At 39.4% G+C, this 19,165-nt stretch overlaps 1 protein-coding gene across 1 annotated transcript in view; it reads left to right on the top strand.

Moving 5' to 3' along the window:
• The first annotated feature begins 366 nt into the window (after positions 1 to 366).
• LOC145403741 (prohormone-1-like) overlaps positions 367 to 19,165 on the top strand; it is a 262,303-nt gene continuing 243,504 nt past the window's right edge. Inside the window, exon 1 of the mRNA XM_080275454.1 lies at positions 367 to 492. Coding sequence (XP_080131580.1) covers positions 367 to 492 — 126 coding nt within the window. The remainder of the gene's footprint in view (positions 493 to 19,165) is intronic.

The raw sequence follows: 19,165 nt of genomic DNA, 5'->3' as shown, positions 1-19,165 counted from the left end.
TTATGAACTACATATTAATGTTAGTTTTCTCACTTTATGGCACTAAGTTTCAGTTATCTCTTCTCGACACTGGCATCTCCTTGCCTGTGTAGAGATGCTGAGCTGAGGGATGGCTGTGGTGGTGGTGGTGGTTGCTATGAACACCGTATTTTTTCTTTTCAGTCCGTCGTCTTGCAAGATCATCAGTGTTTTTGTCGACTGTATGTCACTAACTTTAATATTATGTATGTGTCTATCCATCTTTCTATAGCTATATCTATTTGTCTATATTTATATCAGTCTATCCATCTACCTATCTGTCTATCTATCTATATTATCCTTTCATTTTATTTGTATGAATTTAATATTGCATCTCTTCTTGCAGAGATGCTGAGCCGAGGATTGGTAGCGGTGGTGGTTGTGGTGGTGGTGGCGGTGGCCTCTCTTACCACCGTCTCGGCCAAGGCGCTCCCAGACCAGGATATGCAACTCCAGCCCCACCAGCTTCTAGACGTGAGTACAGCAGAGCAAATGTTTATTTCCTTATCTGGTTTTTAATTTGCTGGTAGAATTAGTGAAAAAGCACGAAAGTTTTCATATTTTTACCCATTTTACATCAGTATTGAGCATTTGGCTCCCATGTTTGCTAAGGGGATACGGGCTGAAACCAGATGCTACATGTGAGTACAAAATAATGTATTCTTATGGTAGTATTATTACAGCTAAGTACATGGAGATGTGGGCACACCCCTAATTTATGGTGGTAAACACGTTTAGGAACCAGGAAGTGGTTAGACTGCATTCTGCTTAACAGACTACAGTGAGCAACGAGGCAGAAAGGTCAATCTTCTTATACTTTTCCTTCTTGTATTTCATTTAAGATTTCAGAAATTCGGGGTTTGCCTTCCATTTCTTATTCTCAGGTTTAATCGTGTGTTCGTTAATATTTATTGTTCTATTTAAATGGGGAATAAACCGAGAAATCCGCAATAAAAATTTCTGTTTTATTCAGGTCTTACACCAAATCAACATACAAAAGAGGGACAATAGTAGGCGATACATTTCTTGAAATTATTCCGATGGCATCATTTTCTTTCTTAAATTAGCAGGAAGGAAAAGAAGACCTATTTTAGCTTTCCCTACTCATGTCCAGCATCTGGTTTGAACCAGAATCCCCTCAACAAACATGGCGTAAAGATTCTCATCCTAAAGTCTTATTACCTATTATGTTTTGTGCTTAGTGGGAGAAGAAAGACTTTGGTAGAGAGAAATTAGCCGACATGATTGCTTAGGGAATTAGAGCTCAAACCAAATGCTAGACAACAGGAAAATAACAACAAATACTTAATGTTTTTTCTGGTTACTAGAGAATAGGGCAAGATACAATAAATATTTAATCTTATTGTTGTGTTCACATGGAGAATTGGGCGCAAGACAAGACAACAGAAATTTGATGTATTTACATGACTAGGGAAAAGAAGATCTCGGTAGAGAGTTTAGCCGCCATGTTTGCTTAGAGGCTAGACAAGAGAGCCAAAAAACATATATTTAGTTATTTTTTGTTTATCAGAAGCACACGTCGACGAACAACAAACTTTTCATGTTATTTTGCATTAGAAGAATTGGCAAGAAACAACACATATATTTAATTTCATTGTGTGTGTGTGTGTGTGTGTGTGTGTGTGTGTGTGTGTGTGTGTGTGTGTGTGTGTGTGTACTGGGAAGAAATAAGACTTTAGGATGAGAATCTTTACGCCATGTTTGTTGAGGGGATTCTAGTTCAAATCAGATGCTGGACATGAGTAGGGAAAGCTAAAATAGGTCTTCTTCTCCTTCCTGCTAATTTAAGAAAGAAAATGATGCCATCGGAATAATTTCAAGAAACGTATCGCCTACTATTGTCCCTCTTTTGTATGTTGATTTGGTGTAAGACCTGAATAAAACAGAAATTTTTATTTATGCCTTTTTTTGGTTATTGTAATTGTGGATTAGCAACAGAAAAAAAAAGACGTTAACAGTAAACATATAAACAATTGTTTTAGTAAATGGGATACTGGGAAAATACACTGTTAGATAAAGTTCAGACCAGATGCCGAATGAGTATAAAGACAGAATAACAATAATTATATAACTGGTTTGTGATAGCTGTGGTAGACAGGCAGAAAACGAAATGTGAATATGAAAACTGTGGCGGTTGTGGTGCTTTTTATTTCCATTATTTCCGCTACACCTTCCGACGATAAGCGTCTGTTAAGAAACAGCATGTCGCTCCTGTCAGCTGTGTTAAGTGACTTGATCAGCTCTCTACAGTGATGCGTTGTGTATTAATGAAGGTGTGTTCTCAAAACCTGTTTTCACAGCAACTCTGCTGGTATTCTCGGCCTAATTAGCCTGCTCTGGGATACGATCTCAAACAAGATGCAACGCCTGTGTAAGAAGGCAGCATTTTTTTTTTTCTTTCTGAAATTGTGATTCTTACTGTCGTCAGCTTAGGAAACCTTTTAGCACCTCGTTCTTAGCGATAATCGTGCATACCACATCGTATTATTTGCTTGTATGCTAATAACCATTTTAATATCGGCACAGGATGCAGAAATAACGTACAAGAATATAATAAGTACAGAAATAAACTAGTAAGAAAAAAGTGTTAGTAAGCCTCTTAACCGCGTAAGAATACGGGTCTGTCAGGTTGGACGCGTCTCGTGTTTTGAGAATATTTTTGTGCCATAGGTCGGGCAGGTACGCTGGCCTCAGGTTTGTCGCACCCGTGGTTGTATGTGCCCCTTTAACACCTGCCATCCGGTGACGTATTACTCTATTTATTTCTGATACATGTAGACAGTTTTCATCAGCTCTAATGAGGCTTTCAAACTAATGAGGAGAGATACAGCCTTCATTTGCCATTTCACTGCACGGTTTCCCCAAAGCTAAATAAATTAATCAGGAAGCAGCAAGAATAAGCTGATAAAATACGTCATCAAAGTGAATGAGTTCACACTTTCACTACGATTATTATTTTTTCTAGGTAATTCCTGCTGCCCATTAGCAGTTCCTGTCAACTTAGGAAAGACTTTTTAAACTGGAGGTGTTAGACGGCAGCCTCAGACAAAATAGCCTTGAGTACAAGAAATCCTTCCCGGCCTGAATAAATATCGTCTGGTGGTAACAGGAATAAAATCTAATGCGTCATGGAACTGAAGGCATTAAGGTTCTGTTTACCTGTGACAGTATTCCCTCGCTCACTCCGCCGGTTCTCATTCAGTAGTGCCCTCCCCCCAACCTTTTCCACATTCTTGTCATCACCAAATTATTTTACTTACTTAGGACACACCTGTATTAGTGAAGAGGTTAATGAAGGCAGTATCAAACTCCTCCAAGTAGAAAAGTTTCTCCAAAGCTAAATAGAGATGTGAGCAATATGAGAGCATTAAATACGTCACTGGAGTGAAATAGATAAGACATTCCCGATCGTTTATCACTGGTTGTTGTATTCATTTATTTATCGTGTTGGCTTATTTATTTGTTTATTTTTGTGTTAACTCTGAAAATTAGATAAGAAAGTACACACGATTAGGAAGTCTTCTGCGTTTCTGTGTTTACTGAAGAGACAGGGACGACAGACGTAACAACACAGTATTATATGCCGGTTATTTATTTGTTAATGTGTTTACTTGGGAAATTTGACAAAAACTAGCACGGAATATGGAAACATTTTACAGCCCTGCCTTTGTTAAGGGTTCAAGGGTTTGGAACTGAAAGTATTGTCGTACAGAGGAGTACAAAGGAAAGCAAACAGCAACAGACCTTATGGTCTTTTCGAGGTTGCTTGTTACAGAGTAGACTATGACTCCAAGATTTAATCCTTCATGCTGAAGGATAAGGATAGTAAAGCAAGAAGGCTCCCCCTGCCTGCAAACCCTCCAGTTAATAGCAGCAAGTAAAAGTGAGAAAAACCACCATACAGCATGGAAAAACTGACATGGAAATTTTATAAGAAAGACTGAAAGGAAAAGGGACATTCTATAATACTTATCTATAAGCTACCAGTTTGAGTAACCTGCAAGAAAAGTAGCAAAGTAAAATGAATAATCAAATAATGAATAACTAAGGCACGACATTTATGGGTACGTTGAGTTAACGGGAAGTCTGTGGACACAGCATGGAAATTGTACAGTGCACAGTGTGGAAAAACATGAGTGATTTAATTTTTATGTACTGTATGTTTACAATTTGGTTTTAAGTAACAAGTAATTATAATGTAATCTGGGTGTTTTTCCTTGAAAGGGGATATATATATATATATATATATATATATATATATATATATATATATATAAATAAATGTGTGTGTGTGTGTGTGTGTGTGTGTGTGTGTGTGTGTGTGTGTGTGTGTGTGTATTGTGAATTAGGCAAATAATAACACTGGAAAAGTCAACATTTTTGTTCGCCAAAATTGTTGCGAGGTTTGGGAGTAAAAAGAATGATAGATATAGGAAAAGAATAATATTTTGCTGCTCATATATTTTTACACATTTTATTTCCGTATTTAATCTGGAAATTAAAAAACATCATTAACTCGCTGTGGAATTATTTGAAATTTCTACTCGTGCTAAATGTACAGGAGTAACAAGAATGTTATTCGCTGCAAAAAAATAATATGTAGGCCAAGGATATTGTTTATTTATTTGTTTATTATTTTACTTGGAAAATTAAGCAAAGACTTACATGTAAAACTCTTGAGAGTCGAGATTTAGAAGGCATTCTAGATTTAATGGAATATCCATATCTATATCTGTATCTATCTGTCTATCAATCTATCTGTATATCTGTTTGTATGTACAGTATGTATGTATGTATGTATCTGCTGATATTATCTACAAAAATGTCCCGCGTGCTTTCTTGTAATCACGAAAGGTCTCGGAACATTTTTGTCTGTCTTTTTCCTGGCAGATATCAGCATATCTGTAAATCACGCGTAAGCAAACGATTTATTTGCATCAAGCTATCCATATGTCTATCTTTATCTATCTATAGTTTACTGGGGGAACTAGGCAAGAAAAATATCCGGGATTACAGTGTTTTGTTGCCATGTTTATGGATGACATCAGGAGAAAAGAAAAGCAGGTGTTAACATGTTATTATTACCTCCCCCACTCCGTTTGTTGGTTGGTTGGTTTGTGAGGAAGATTGCACAAGAACTACTGGACAGATTTCCACGAAACTAGGTATAAGAATGGGCCTTGGCCCAGAATAGACTCCATAAAATTTTGGTGCGGATCCGGATAAAGGTACGGATCCAGGATTTTTTTTTCACTTTCTTTAACGTTTCGAGACAGGGCGTTTTTCGACATTTTCGGAAAATTTTCAGTGAATATTGCATGGATCTTGATGAAAAAAAATCAGGCATATTTTGGATGTTGGTATCTACGAATATGTACATTTTGTCACGGATCCATATAAAATTCCGGATCTAGCGGATTTAAATATGCTTTTATAGGGGGGTTAGTATTTTTCCATATTTGATTAGACTTGACTGAATTAAAAGGAACAGCATGTTGGGCCTTGGCGGAGGTATGCGCTCTACTGAGCACCATTCTAGTTTGTTTATGTATTTCCTTTCGTAATTAGGCAAGAAATACCACGATTTGGAAGTATTATGAACTGCTTTGCTAGGGATGAAATAAATGGGAGACGTAACAACACAATAGTACGCTATATAATTATTTAATTATTTATGTGTTCATTGCAGGAGGTTGGCCAGGACTGACAGGTAATCTGGAGACATTTTTATTCACTTTGTTTGTATATATTATTTATGAGTCGCATTCCCGTTCACTTGGATGATTTCAAAACCTATCAGAAATTTTATAACCATTCCATCCTCATCTACCGTCCAGTCCTTCACTGCTCCATTTAGGGCATCGCGGTTGATGGCTAAGTTGCTCATTTCAGAAACTGAAGGCGAGGGTGACCAGTCGTTATCTCCTAGGCGGGATTATGCGAGGCAGTAACCCCAGCCATTCCCATAACTTACATCCGTTGAAACACCTCACCCTCTATATCACCAGGCGTCTATTTGTTGGCTTATAATATCACCCAGCGGAATAAATGGTTTCCTGGGCTAGGCCGATAGAAAACAAGAAAATGTTCGACTTTGGCTTGTCACTTGGTTTATTGATACATAAAGGTAGCACCACATCGAGTGAGTGGATGGTGGGCGCCCCCATTGGCTATATGACCTTATTATTCCCTTGTACGTTGTTTATGAACTATCTCGACAGCAAGCCCCACTCGGAGGACAGCTGCATATATATCTGTGTTATTTCATATAGGTTTTTCTGTGTGTAGGGGTTTCGTGTAGCGTCCATCAACCCTTTCACTCTTGTGGTGTTGTACCAGGCTCAGCAGACTCCTGTGGCAGCAGCAGCGATGTAAAAATGGTGTCTTCGCACAGGAGGAGTTTTCAGATATAAATAATATAAAGGTAATCACCGAGGAGTAATATTGAAATCAAGTCACATGAAGAAGATGTGTTGCAAATTTACCACTGCCAACAGAAGATGGTTTTAAATCAGCTGCCACCAGACGATTTAATTCAACTTTGAGAAAACCTGTAGTTGTGGAGAGGTTAGTGATGGATAGAACCCCAGGAATTTGACAAGGGTACACTACAGGAAAATAAATCCTCCCTAAGCACCAGTTATATATATATATATATATATATATATATATATATATATATATATATATATATATATATTGTTACATAGCCTATGATTTCATCATCCTTTGTGTAATTCTAACGTACAGTATGCTGCATGTTTGATCACGAGCGTGTTCAACCTCACTCCCCCCCTCCTCCCTTATAGTAAAGTCGTTCTTTCTGTTGTTCAGAGCAGGATTGTCAACTCTTTGTCCCCTCTGGCTTCATTTGCGCGTCCTTCTTACAAGTTGTATCAAGCTCTGCCGGCCCCTATATAATGAGCTCAGTCTCTACATTAATTGCCACTTAGATCTACTCCTCATTTTGCTCACATCTCTGTCCTCCCCTGTACAGTTGTTATTATTGTGAGTGCTGAGGAAGTCTCCAGCCATCTAACTGCTGTGTAATTTGAGTATGAGTGTTATTACATTTTGTTCTTGTACTGTATAGCATAAGGTGTTAATTTGTAGGCCTAGTGAGGTTTTGTGATTAATGTAAAGTTCGGATGTCAGTGATTATTAATAATATTTTGTATCTGTAATAATATATCTTGCATTCACTGAGTATTAGCTGGTATTTTCATTTTATCAGGGCTGACTTAGATAAATTTACTCTTGCTAATTTCGTGTTAATAGAGGCTATTGCAGTTAACCATATATTTAACCTGTTTTTTGCCATTACATTATCCTTATGAGTCCTGAATGTTTTGTTGTTAGTTTGAACATTAAACTTTAACTTGTAATTTTACCTAACTCTTTGTTTTGAACCTGGAACTTTACGGGACAGTAGTGATTTTTAACATTCTCACTTAAAGTGTACATTATCTTTCTCTATTCCGTAACATAAATTTGGCGACCTCGCCAGGATATTCAGGATATTATCATAAGGATATTGCTTGATATTTTGTGACTGTGATTTATTCATGATGTCTACTATTACTACACTTGATGAAGCCAAAGATTTTTTGTCAAATGTGCAAACAGTGTGTGATGTAGAAAACAGAACAAAGAATGAACTTAAGCTTGTTGCTCAACAATTGGGAATTGCTGTTCGCTCTCATCATTCTAAAGATCAAATTGTTGACATGATTAATGAAAGCTTGTTTAATGTAACTCCTCCAAATGAGCAAACACAGATTGAATTAGCTAAGTTACAGCTAGCCCTGCAGGAGGCTCGTGTTAAGGAGGCTGAATTTCAGGCAAATGCTAAGGAGGCTGAGTTTCAGGCACGTGCTAAGGAGGCTGAGTCTCAGGCTCGTATTCAGGAGGCACAAATTGTAATTGCTAGGATTCAGGCAGACCATGAGTATCTCATGAAACAAGGTGGAACTGGATCATCTAGCTCTGATGATGTTGATGTGGCTAAAAATGTTAAACTTGTCCCTCCTTTTAATGAATCTGATTTAACAAAGTATTTTCAGTTGTTTGAGAGGGTAGCTACAGGTTTTAATTGGCCCAAAAAAGTATTGGCCAGTACTCCTTCAAACTGTTCTCACCGGTAAAGCTCAAGTAACTTATGCATCTTTGCCTCAGGATCAATCTGATAATTATGATGTAGTTAAGAGCTTGATTCTTAAGGCCTATGAGCTTGTTCCTGAAGCCTGTAGAGTAAAATTTAGGACAACTTATAAACAAGACAAGCAATCCCATGTTGAGTATGCAAAAATCAAAGAAGATCTGTTGGAGCAGTGGTTAAATTCTAAGAATGTGGATTCTGATTTTGACAAATTTAAGCAGCTGATTTTGCTGGAGGACTTCAAAAGGTGTGTTAATAAAGATGTAAGCCTATATCTTGATGAGAGAAGAATAGATAATTTGTCTGATGCTGCAGTTTTAGCTGATGAATATGTTCTCACTCACAAGAGATATTCTAAAGAAAAAGGGAAACCTGAGAGTAAGTACGTTGCCTTCTACTCAGAGTACAGGTAACAGGAAAGAGTATAAAGATGATGTTTCTCAGGAAGTAAATACCAGCTTCACCTCTAGATTTCAGAAAAGTAAATGTACTTATTGTAGTAAGCTTGGTCATACTACGGAGAAATGTTTCAGGAGCCAGCGTGATGTGAACAAAAAGGAGTCTCTAAATATTCAGTCAATTGGTCTAGTGTCCACCCTTGAGAGTACCCAGAATTCTTTAACTGAGTTAACTGAACCTGCTTTGAGGGGTAAATTAAATTCTCATGATGGAGCTCCTCTTTTGAGCAGTAACGTGGGTGACACTCTCAAGAGTTCATGTGCTAATTTCCTGTCTGATGGTTTTGTCAGTCCTCTGGACAGTAATGACAGGAAATCAGTTAAAATATATCGTGATACAGGTGCTTGCCAATCCCTTATGCTGACCAGTGTTCTAGGCTCTAATGTTAATTCCTCTGATGAAACTGTAATCTTACAAGGTGTAGGGAATAATTGCTTCTCTGTCCCTCTGTGCAGAGTGAATTTAGAGTCTGGTTTTGTTAATGGTTCTGTTATGGTTGGGTTGGTTGAGACACTCCCAATGTCAGGTGTAACTTTTTTACTTGGAAATGATATTGGTGGAAGTCAAGTATGTCCAGCTCCTCAGTTGTCTAGTGAGCCAGTGACTGCGACCCAGGATTGTGATGTCCCTGATGTGTTCCCTGCATGTGCTGTCACTAGGGCTAAGTCTAAAGTTACTGGTGACTTAGAGGATAATGATGATGATGATGTTATCCTAGCTGACACTTTTCTTGCTAATTTGGACCACTCACCAGATGAGGCAGTACCACGTAGTGTTGATAATTTGTCTCGTCAAGAGTTGGTTGAGTTACAGGTTGTTGACCCTGAGTTGAAAGGTCTAGCTAACTCTGCTTGCAGTGAGGAAGAGTCAGCCGGTGCTTCTACTTGTTATTATATAAAGTCAGGAGTACTTATGAGGAAGTGGAGACCCCCAACAGCATCAGCCGACTGTGAATGGGAGGTTGTACATCAAGTTGTCATCCCTCGTGTTTGTAGGCAGGATATCATTAGAGTGGCTCATGATTCCAGTTTGGCAGGACACCTTGGAGTGAGGAAGACTGTGGCACGCATTTTGAAACACTTCTACTGGCCAGTTATCTTCAGGGATGTTTCCTGGTATTGTAAGTCTTGTCAAACCTGTCAAGTTGTGGGGAAGTGTAATCAGACCGAAAATTGCACCTCTAGTTCCCATTCCTCCTTTTGAGGCGCCATTCACCCGTGTGTTGGTGGATATTGTGGGCCCTCTTCCTAAGACTTCTTCAGGATTTTCTTACGTGTTGACCCTGATTGATATGGCTACTCGTTATCCTGAAGCCATTCCACTTAGAAATATCTCAGCAAAGAACCTGGTTAAGGAAATGCTAGGGTTCTTCACAAAGTTTGGTCTGCCCAAGGAGGTACAGTCAGACCGGGTAAGTAATTTCATGTCAAACGTTTTCATGTCTCTGAAAGAGTTGGGCATCACCCAGATCACGTCTTCAGCTTACCATCCCCAGACTCAAGGAACGTTGGAGAGATATCATCAAACACTCAAATCAATGCTCAAGAAATACTGTTTGGAACATCAGAAAGACTGGGATAAAGGTCTTCCATTCGTTGTGTTTGCCGCAAGAGAATCTCCAAATGAATCACTGGGCTTCTCACTCTTTGAACTACTGTTTGGCCATGAAGTAAGAGGACCCCTTAAGTTACTCAAGGAATGCTGGGTGTCGGAGGAAGATGACGTCAACCTGCTGGAGTATGTGATGAAGTTCAAAGAACGGCTGTCCACTGCTTTAGAGCTGGCGAGAGAGAATTTAGGAGCTGCTCAGGAGAAGATGAAGACTTGGTATGATAAGAAGTCCAGGTTACGCCACTTTCAGCCAGGAGATCAGGTTTTGATTCTGCTACCAGTTCATGGGCAACCTCTTCAAGCCAAGTTTAGTGGTCCTTATTTCGTGGAGAAGAAACTCAGTGATGTCAACTATGTCATCGCCACACCAGATCGTAGAAAGAGCAAGCAACTATGTCACATCAACATGCTAAAGTTATATCACAGGCGGGACGAAAATAATCCAGTCTGCACTGTAGCTGTTCCACCCGAGTCTGCAAGTGAAGCTCTCCCATGCAGCATGAGCCTGAGTGATAGTTTGGGGAAGAATCCTGATATCATGAATGATCTCCAGACTAAGCTTTCTCATCTACCTCCCGAGGAAAGGCAGGAGTTTTCGGCATTACTTCAGGAGTACCCGCAAGTGTTCCGTGCCACTCCAGGAAGAACCACTGTGTTGATGCATGATGTCGATGTTGGAGACGCAAAGCCAATTAAACTGCCTCCTTACCGTGTGAACCCAGTGAAAGTTCCTCTCATCCAGAAGGAGCTTGGCTACCTGTTGGACCACAAGATGATTGAGCCCTGTCAGAGCGAGTGGAGTTCTCCTGTCACTCTAGTCCCTAAGCCAGGTGGGTCACAGCGGCTTTGCATCGACTACAGACGTGTTAATCAGATAACCAAAACAGACACTTACCCTCTCCCTCGTGTGGAAGATTGCATAGACAAGATCGGAAAGGCTAGGTACATAAGTAAGTTTGATTTGTTAAAGGGATACTGGCAAGTACCTATGACTGAACGTGCTAGGGAGATCTCATATTTTGTAACACTAGGAAAGACTTTTGCATGTTCTGTAATGCCATATGGTATGAAGAATGCTCCAGCCACATTTCAGAAGCTCATGAATGTTGTAACAGAGGGTTTGGCAGGGTGTGTTGTTTATATTGATGATGTATTAATCTTCAGTGACAACTGGAAAGATCACCTATGCCATGTCAGTAAATTTCTTGAGCGTTTGGTTCAGGCTAATCTTGTAGCTAATTTATCAAAGTGTGAGTTTGGTCAAGCTAAAGTTCAGTACCTTGGGTACGTAATTGGTGATGGACATGTTGCACCACCAGCAGCTAAGGTTCAGGTTATAAGTGATCTTCCCAGACCTAAAAGTAGGAAAGAGCTACAAAGATTTTTGGGAATGGTAGGTTATTACCGGAGATTTGTTCTTAACTTTTCAGTTCTTGTATCACCACTTACAGACCTACTGAAAAAGGGAGTTAAATTTGTCTGGACCGATAACTGTGAATCCTCTTTCAGCAAACTTAAAGCTATCCTATTAAGTCAGCCAGTGCTCGCTACTCCAAATTTTGCTAAGCCTTTTAAGATGGCTGTTGATGCAAGTGATACATGAGCTGGGGCTGTTTTGCTGGAAGAGGATGATCAGGGTATTGAACACCCTGTATCTTATTACAGTAAGAAGTTCACTCCACCTCAAAAGAACTACCCAACTATTGAGAAAGAGCTTTTGGCCTTGATTTTGGGTTAACAGCATTTTTCATTTTATTTGTGTTCTGGTTTTGACCCCATAGTCATTTATACCGATCACAAACCACTGAAATTCCTTAGTAAGTTTAAAGATAAAAACAAGAGATTGACAAGATGGAGTCTACTTCTTCAGGAGTATTCATTAGACATACAACATGTCAAGGGGAAAGAAAATGTTATTGCAGATTGCTTATCTAGACTTTAGACAGATTGTTTTAGAGTAATAAGAAATTTCCTTTGTAAATTTCTTTTTTCTTTGTGGGGAGGTGTTACATAGCCTATGATTTCATCATCCTTTGTGTAATTTTAACGCACAGTATGCTGCATGTTTGATCACGAGCGTGTTCTGCCTCAGTTCCCCCCTTCTACCGTTATAGTAGAGTAAGTCGTCATTTCTGGAGTTCAGACCAGGATTGTCAACTCTTTGTCCCCATGGCTTCATTTGCGCGTCCTTTTTACAAGTTGTATCAAGCTCTGCCGGCCCCTATATAATGAGCTCAGTCTCTGCATCATTGCCACTTAGATCTGCTCCTCATTTCGTTCACATCTCTGTCCTCCCCTGTACAGATATTATTATTGTGAGTGCTCAAGAAATCTCCAAACATCTAGCAGCTGTGTGTAATTTGAGTATGAGTGTTATTACATTTTGTTCTTGTACTGTGTAGCATAAGGTGTTAATTCTTAGGCCTAGTGAGGTCTTTGTGATTAATGTAAAGTTTGGATGTCAGTGATTATTGATAATAGTTTGTATCTGTAATAATTTATCTTGCATTCACTGAGTATTATCTGGTATTCTCATTTTATCAGGGCTGACTTAGATAAATTTACTCTTGCTAATTTCGTGTTAATAGAGGCTATTGCAGTTAACCATATATTTAACCTGTCTTTTGCCATTACATTATCCTTATGAGTCCTGAATGTTTTGTTGTTAGTTTGAGCATTAAACTTTAACTTGTAATTTTACCTAACTCTTTTGTTTTGAACCTAGAACTTTACGGGACAGTAGTGATTTTTAGTATTCTGACTTAAAGTGTACATTATCTTTCTCTGTTCCGTAACAATATATATATATATATATATATATATATATATATATATATATATATATATATATATATATATATATATATATATAGTATTGAGGGGGTTGCGGGATGCGGACTTAAAACAGTTGCTAAAAAAGAGTGAAAAACTAAAATGCATTCACTGTGCGGTTCTGCTGAGAGAGAGAGAGAGAGAGAGAGAGGATTATGGAATCAGAAAGGTGTGAAAGAACTGTGGGGCGAGGATAGTAGAGATAGAAAGCAGGAGAGGAGAGAAAAAAATGAATAAAATTTCTCCTCCTTCTTCTCCTCCTCATGATCATGATCATGATCATGATGATGATCATCATCATCATCTCCATCCTTTTCCGTTTTCCCAGTATTATAAGTGGAATGGGTAGGGTTCGGCTTTTACGGGTGGTCTGTAGGTGTATATTATGGCGTAGCAAAATATATAGTGGTATGTGTATTTTAGTGATTTCCGTGTAGTCGAAAGGCAGTGATCCTAAACCTTCTTCAAGAAAAAAAATAAAAATAAAAGTGAAGTACTGGAACCATCTGCAGATAAACACGTCACACCCCATTCACTGTTCATTAACGTCTTCAGCCTAAAGACGTAATGCCATATGTATTTTTTTCTTGTCCTCTGCAAACAATTTTATTCAGCTTAGGAGAGATTCTTCGAGGAGGAGGGTTAGATATACCTGTAGTAACACATTTGGTACTGTAGCTTTTTGCACTAACATGGTCTTAGATTGCCATATCCCCTTCATTAACGCTGAGTTGTAGGAATGTATCAGCACAAAAAACAATCCTAGTCACAAACAAATGCTATGAAGATGTAGAACCGTAGTATTGTCTTTTTCTCCTACTGAGCTACGTGTAAGAAAACCGTGAAAAGACTAAAATCTGGGTCATGTTAGATTGAAAATAGTATGGGTGCCCTTCATATTTTTAATGTAATTGAACGGTATAGCAGCAAGACCTTTAACCGTAGACGGACAGGTAGATAGCAAGCTAGCTAGATAACATAGAGTGATATCATAATTTATATTCTTGGTACCATTCGATGATTTTGTTCAGTTTAGAATTCGCACCCAAAGAATTAACTATAACTGATTAGCCTTTTTAACATAGAGGTTGCATCCTCAGGTGAATATGGCATTTATTAGAATTTACCCGATCACTACGTTGCTGTGTTTTGCTGTGTATTATTACTGTGTCTCCACCTTGTTTTTCAGCTCACAGGCATTTACAGCAGCTTGAAGGTTTACATAAAAAATACTCACCACGAAGCCTTAGTTACCATAGATTCCTCATAAACTGAATACATTCGTTGGGCGCCAGCAAGAATCAGATATAAAAAAAAGTACTCAGACTGAAAGGATCAGTGGAATGTGGGAGCAAAGTCAATGCAACATGCTGTTGTTGTTGTTGTGGCTCCAGGCGCATCTGAATGTGAACCCAGTGAACTGCGGTTTACCATTTACCCTTCGGGGATATGAAAGGAGTTGAGGGACGTTTGTACAACCGGGCAGTGGAGCCAAACAGCTACGTAGGTGCCACCACGTGAAGGCATCCCTCTCCAGCACCACACGAAGTAAATCTTAGACGTAAATAAGAGAAGCAAATGTTTAAAATTTAATGGTTTGCTGAAAAGGTAGAGGGAAATAAATCAGGAAAGTTATTATTCGTTTTCTGTTTTCTGGTTATCTGAAAGTGTATTACTTTTAGTGAGGAATTTATATCAATGGGAGTCCTTGATTTTTTTTTATTAATTACGTTTATTGTTGGAGAAGAACAAGGGGGATTTAGGAAGGGAAAAGGGTGTGTAGATCAGATATTTGTTCTAAGATGTTTAGTGGAGAAGTATCTAGAGAAGGGAAGGAAAGTGTACGCTGCCTTCATGGACTTGGAGAAAGCTTATGACAGAATAGATAGGAAAGGTATGTGGAAGGTATTAAGAATATATGGAGTGGAGGGGAAATTGTTGAGTGCTGTGAAGAGTATGTACGAGGGAGCTAGGTCTACGGTGCGAGTGGATGGTGAGCTGAGTGAGTTCTTTGATCTCAATGTGGGACTGAAACAGGGGTGTGTAATGTCTCCATGGCTGTTTAATATATATATGAATGGGGTCGTAAAGGAGGTACAAGGTAGGGCAGTGGATGTGGGGCTGGCCCTAATGAATGAGGGTGAGATTTGGAAGCTTCCGGTGTTGCTGTTTGCTGATGATACAGTATTGTTGAGTGAAGATGAATGGGAGTTGCAAGGTTTGGTGAATGAATTTGGGACAGTGTGTAGGAGGAGGAAGCTGAAAGTTAATGTAAACAAAAGTAAAGTTATGGTGTTTGAGAGGAATGAAGTCACAGAGTGTGCAGTGAGGTTGGATGGTGAGGATATGGAGAATGTGAGTGCATTCAAGTACTTGGGTAGTGTGATGAGTAAGGATGGAAGTTTGGGGGATGAAGTACGTGAAAGGGTACAGCAGGGAAGGAAGGTTGTTGGCACACTGAAAGCAGTGATGAGAAATAGGGAGGTGAGTATGGAAGTTAAGAAGTCACTGCATGATGGTATTGTGATCCCTACCCTGACGTATGGAAGCGAGGCGTGGACCTTGCAAGAGGGGAACAAGTCAAGAGTGAGAGCAGTGGAAATGAGTTACTTGAGAGGAGCATGTGGAGTGACATGGAGGGACAGGTTGACGAATGAAGAAGTGAAGGAGCGTTTTGGGGTAGATGTGGATGTGGTTGAAAAGATTAGGAGAAATACACTGAGGTGGTTTGGACATGTGGAGAGGATGGAGAATGAAAGACTGACTAAGAGGGTGTATGTAGGTGAGGTGGAGGGAGGGAGAGGGAGGGGTAGACCGAGGATGAGGTGGAGGGATGGAGTTGAGAGGTATATGAGGGAGGGGGGGGTGAGTTGGGGGGAGGGGAGTCAAATGGTGGGTGACAGAGTGACTTGGAGGCGTTTTGTCTGCGGCCACCCTTTGCGGGATTAGGGCGTCGGGCTATAGATAGATAGATAGATAGACGTTTATTGAGGACTGACTGAAGTGAATTACACCTGATGTTTTACAGCAGAGGAGTCTTGAATATGTAAGACAGAGAGATAGATATTGATGGATAGATAGATAGATGTAGACAGAAAGATACAGATAGACGGAGGGATAGGTAGATGTAGGCAGATAGATACGGAGATAAATAGATTCCTCTATGTATCAGTCTATAGCTGTCTATCTATCTGTGTACAGATGGATAGATAGATTGATTGATATATAGACAGACAGACAGACAGACACAGATATATATATATATATATATATATATATATATATATATATATATATATATATATATATATATATACAGAGAGAGAGAGAGAGAGAGAGAGAGAGTATCCTACAATACAAACTCCTCACCTACCAGACCTTGAGAGGGTGCTGGAAGGAGATGGATGCTGCCCAAGATCGAGGTGGAGTGACATGGTAGGGAGGTATGAAGGGTGGGTGAGGTGGAAGTGGTGGTAGGAGAGGCAGCCCAAGAGTAAGGTAAGGCAAGGTTAAGGAGGTTTGGTATGTTGCTGAAAGAGGGGTTGTTACTGAGATGAGACAAGTGCCGAAAGGTGCCTTTGTTGAGGCAGTCTCTCACAGGATGCAGTGTGAGTATACAGTAAATATGCAGTAGATTAGAACAGATAGATGCATAAAGACATAGGGTTGTAGATAGACAGATAGACTGACAAAGAACGGGTGTACATATAAGTATATGGAGGGATAGATAAACAGAAGAACAGACATGGATATGTTCTGTAAAACAAAAATTTGAACAGAACGACATTAGATACAGATTGGTAGCTGGATAAAGGAATAGGAATATGTAAGTAAAGAGATAAACAAAGTGAATAAGAAACAGGTGAACAAACTTTAAAAAGATAGATAAAACATATATTTATCAGATAGATAAAACATAGATTAAACAGACAGATAAAACTTCAAACAGATCAATAAAACAGACCGTCATCACCGTGTGTACTCTACGTTCATGCTTCCATAAAGTTCTGTATCTTAGGAGACGCGTCTGGTTGCGATGGGGTTGAAGTAATTCTCCATCAACCCGATAAATCTGATCCTGCCTTATTTATTTTCATTCTCACCATCCTCTGCCGAGTGTTTTGCAGCTTAAGGGAGACATTGACAATGAAAGGGTTAAGTGATAGATAAACGGATAAACTGATAAACATACATATAGATAAAAGGGTTCCAGCGGGACAGATTTGCAAGTTGAAATCCTGCATTCCAGTTACTAAAAACACCTCGAGTATGAATGTTAAGGCAGAGCATATAAACAGCTATGTTCTTTGTGTCATCAACTCTTACTAATTCTCTCCAGCCTCTCTTCGCCTCAGTGTTGTGTGTCTCTCCATCTGCTGTTGCAATTTTAGTGGTCACAACTTTCCGTTTGACTTCACCATTACAGCCAGCCCTCACCGCCCGTCTGGTAAAGCACACTCAAGGTCTTTTTTGTCCAACTCTTTAATGCAAAAGCCCTTCATGCATGGAACTGTTAACTCTGGAATTTCTTCCACAGCCTGTATTTCTGTCAACCAATGATCTCCAGTCTTTTCAATGCAATTTGTCCAGGCATGGGAAGTGTGTGGTGCGTGGAAGGTGGCCTTAGGGAACGGAATGTCAAGCCAATGCCGACAGCTGGACACGAAAAAATCGAAATGAACAAATACTGGTTCTGGCTGTCTTTCTTGTTCAGTTTTCTCGGGCCTGTTGTTATGGGCTTCCAGCCTTTGATTTTACTCTTTTTGCCTTAAAGAGAATTTACAAATTATTCTCCACGAATACGAACATACAGACAGAACATATTAAGAGGTACGGTAAACATTTAAACAGACGGACAGATAAACAGATAGATAAAAGGGCTGCAGTGGGACAGATTTTCGAGTGGAAAGCCGGTTGCATCGCTAAGTTTTAAAAAGTCCTCTGCGATATCCCTCCGCCGAGACAAGGTAGGCACGAACACCCAAGTCCCTTCCCGCGCTCTCCTAAAAAACTGCTTCCAAACTTTTTCCTGTCTTTTTCCCAGACCGCTTCGAGTGTTTCGTTTTAAGGATGGATTTTGGCAGCATCTGATGGAGCTTTAAGGGAATTAAGGCTCTTTATTCCTGCCGTGTTACGGAATATCTTTTCTTTAGAGAGTTTAGCATCGGTTCTGTAAACTGCTGCAACTTTTTTTCCTTTCATTCTCTGACCACTTCCAGCATCTCCATTTTGAAGGCGTGGATTTTGGCGGCTTCTGGTGGGGATGTTAGGAAATTTAAGGTTTGAGTCCTGTCGTCTTACGAATTATAGGATGTGCTTTGTCGTACTGTTTAAACTCTGTACTACAAGACAGTTATCTTTAAATATTTGCATTCTCTCTCTCAGACCTCTGACCGTATCTTTTCAGATATGTGATTTTGAGAATATTTGGTGAGGTTTTTAGGTAATGAAGGTTATGGATCTGACATCTTCGGAACTGTCTGCTCTGCCTTCATTATACTCTCTAGCCTCTACTAAATGTTATATTTCAGCTCTCCCAACTTTTTTCCTCTTCTTTTCCCTACTGGCGATATCTAATGAAGCATCTAGGGAATTTGGGATATGGGTGAATTTTGTTGTTCCCCATGTTGCTGTATTTCACCTCTGTCAACGTCTTCCCTCTCGTTTCTCAGATCGGTTCGATTGTTTTGTTATTGACACTTGGTTTTTGACTGAGTCTGTTTGAGTTTTTAGAACATTTAGGGTAAGGGTGAATGCATGCTTCGGAACATCAGCCTTGCTGTGATTTAAGCCTTTACACGCTGATTTCTTTCATATTTTCCCCTCCTTTTTCCAGACAAGTTAGATTATTTCCTTTTATAGGCGCTGATTTGGCGAAATCCGATTGGACTTTTAAGAAATATTGTTTGGGTTCTGATGTAATTGTTGGAAGTCAGTGCTTTGTAATATTTTGAAAATCTACGCTAATATTGTTCTTTCAACCAGTGCAATATGATGACGTATACATTTTTTCTCTTTCCGTTGAGCGGTTCGAGTACCTGTATTTCCTTTTAGAGTTGTGGTTTT

Source organism: Coenobita brevimanus, chromosome 1 (genome assembly GCF_032717465.1).
Source record: "Coenobita brevimanus isolate Jiangsu-jjx chromosome 1, ASM3271746v2, whole genome shotgun sequence".
In the NCBI taxonomy this organism is placed as follows: domain Eukaryota; kingdom Metazoa; phylum Arthropoda; class Malacostraca; order Decapoda; family Coenobitidae; genus Coenobita; species Coenobita brevimanus.
Note: the sequence above shows the minus strand (reverse complement) of the source record. Positions and strands in the feature narration are given on the sequence as shown.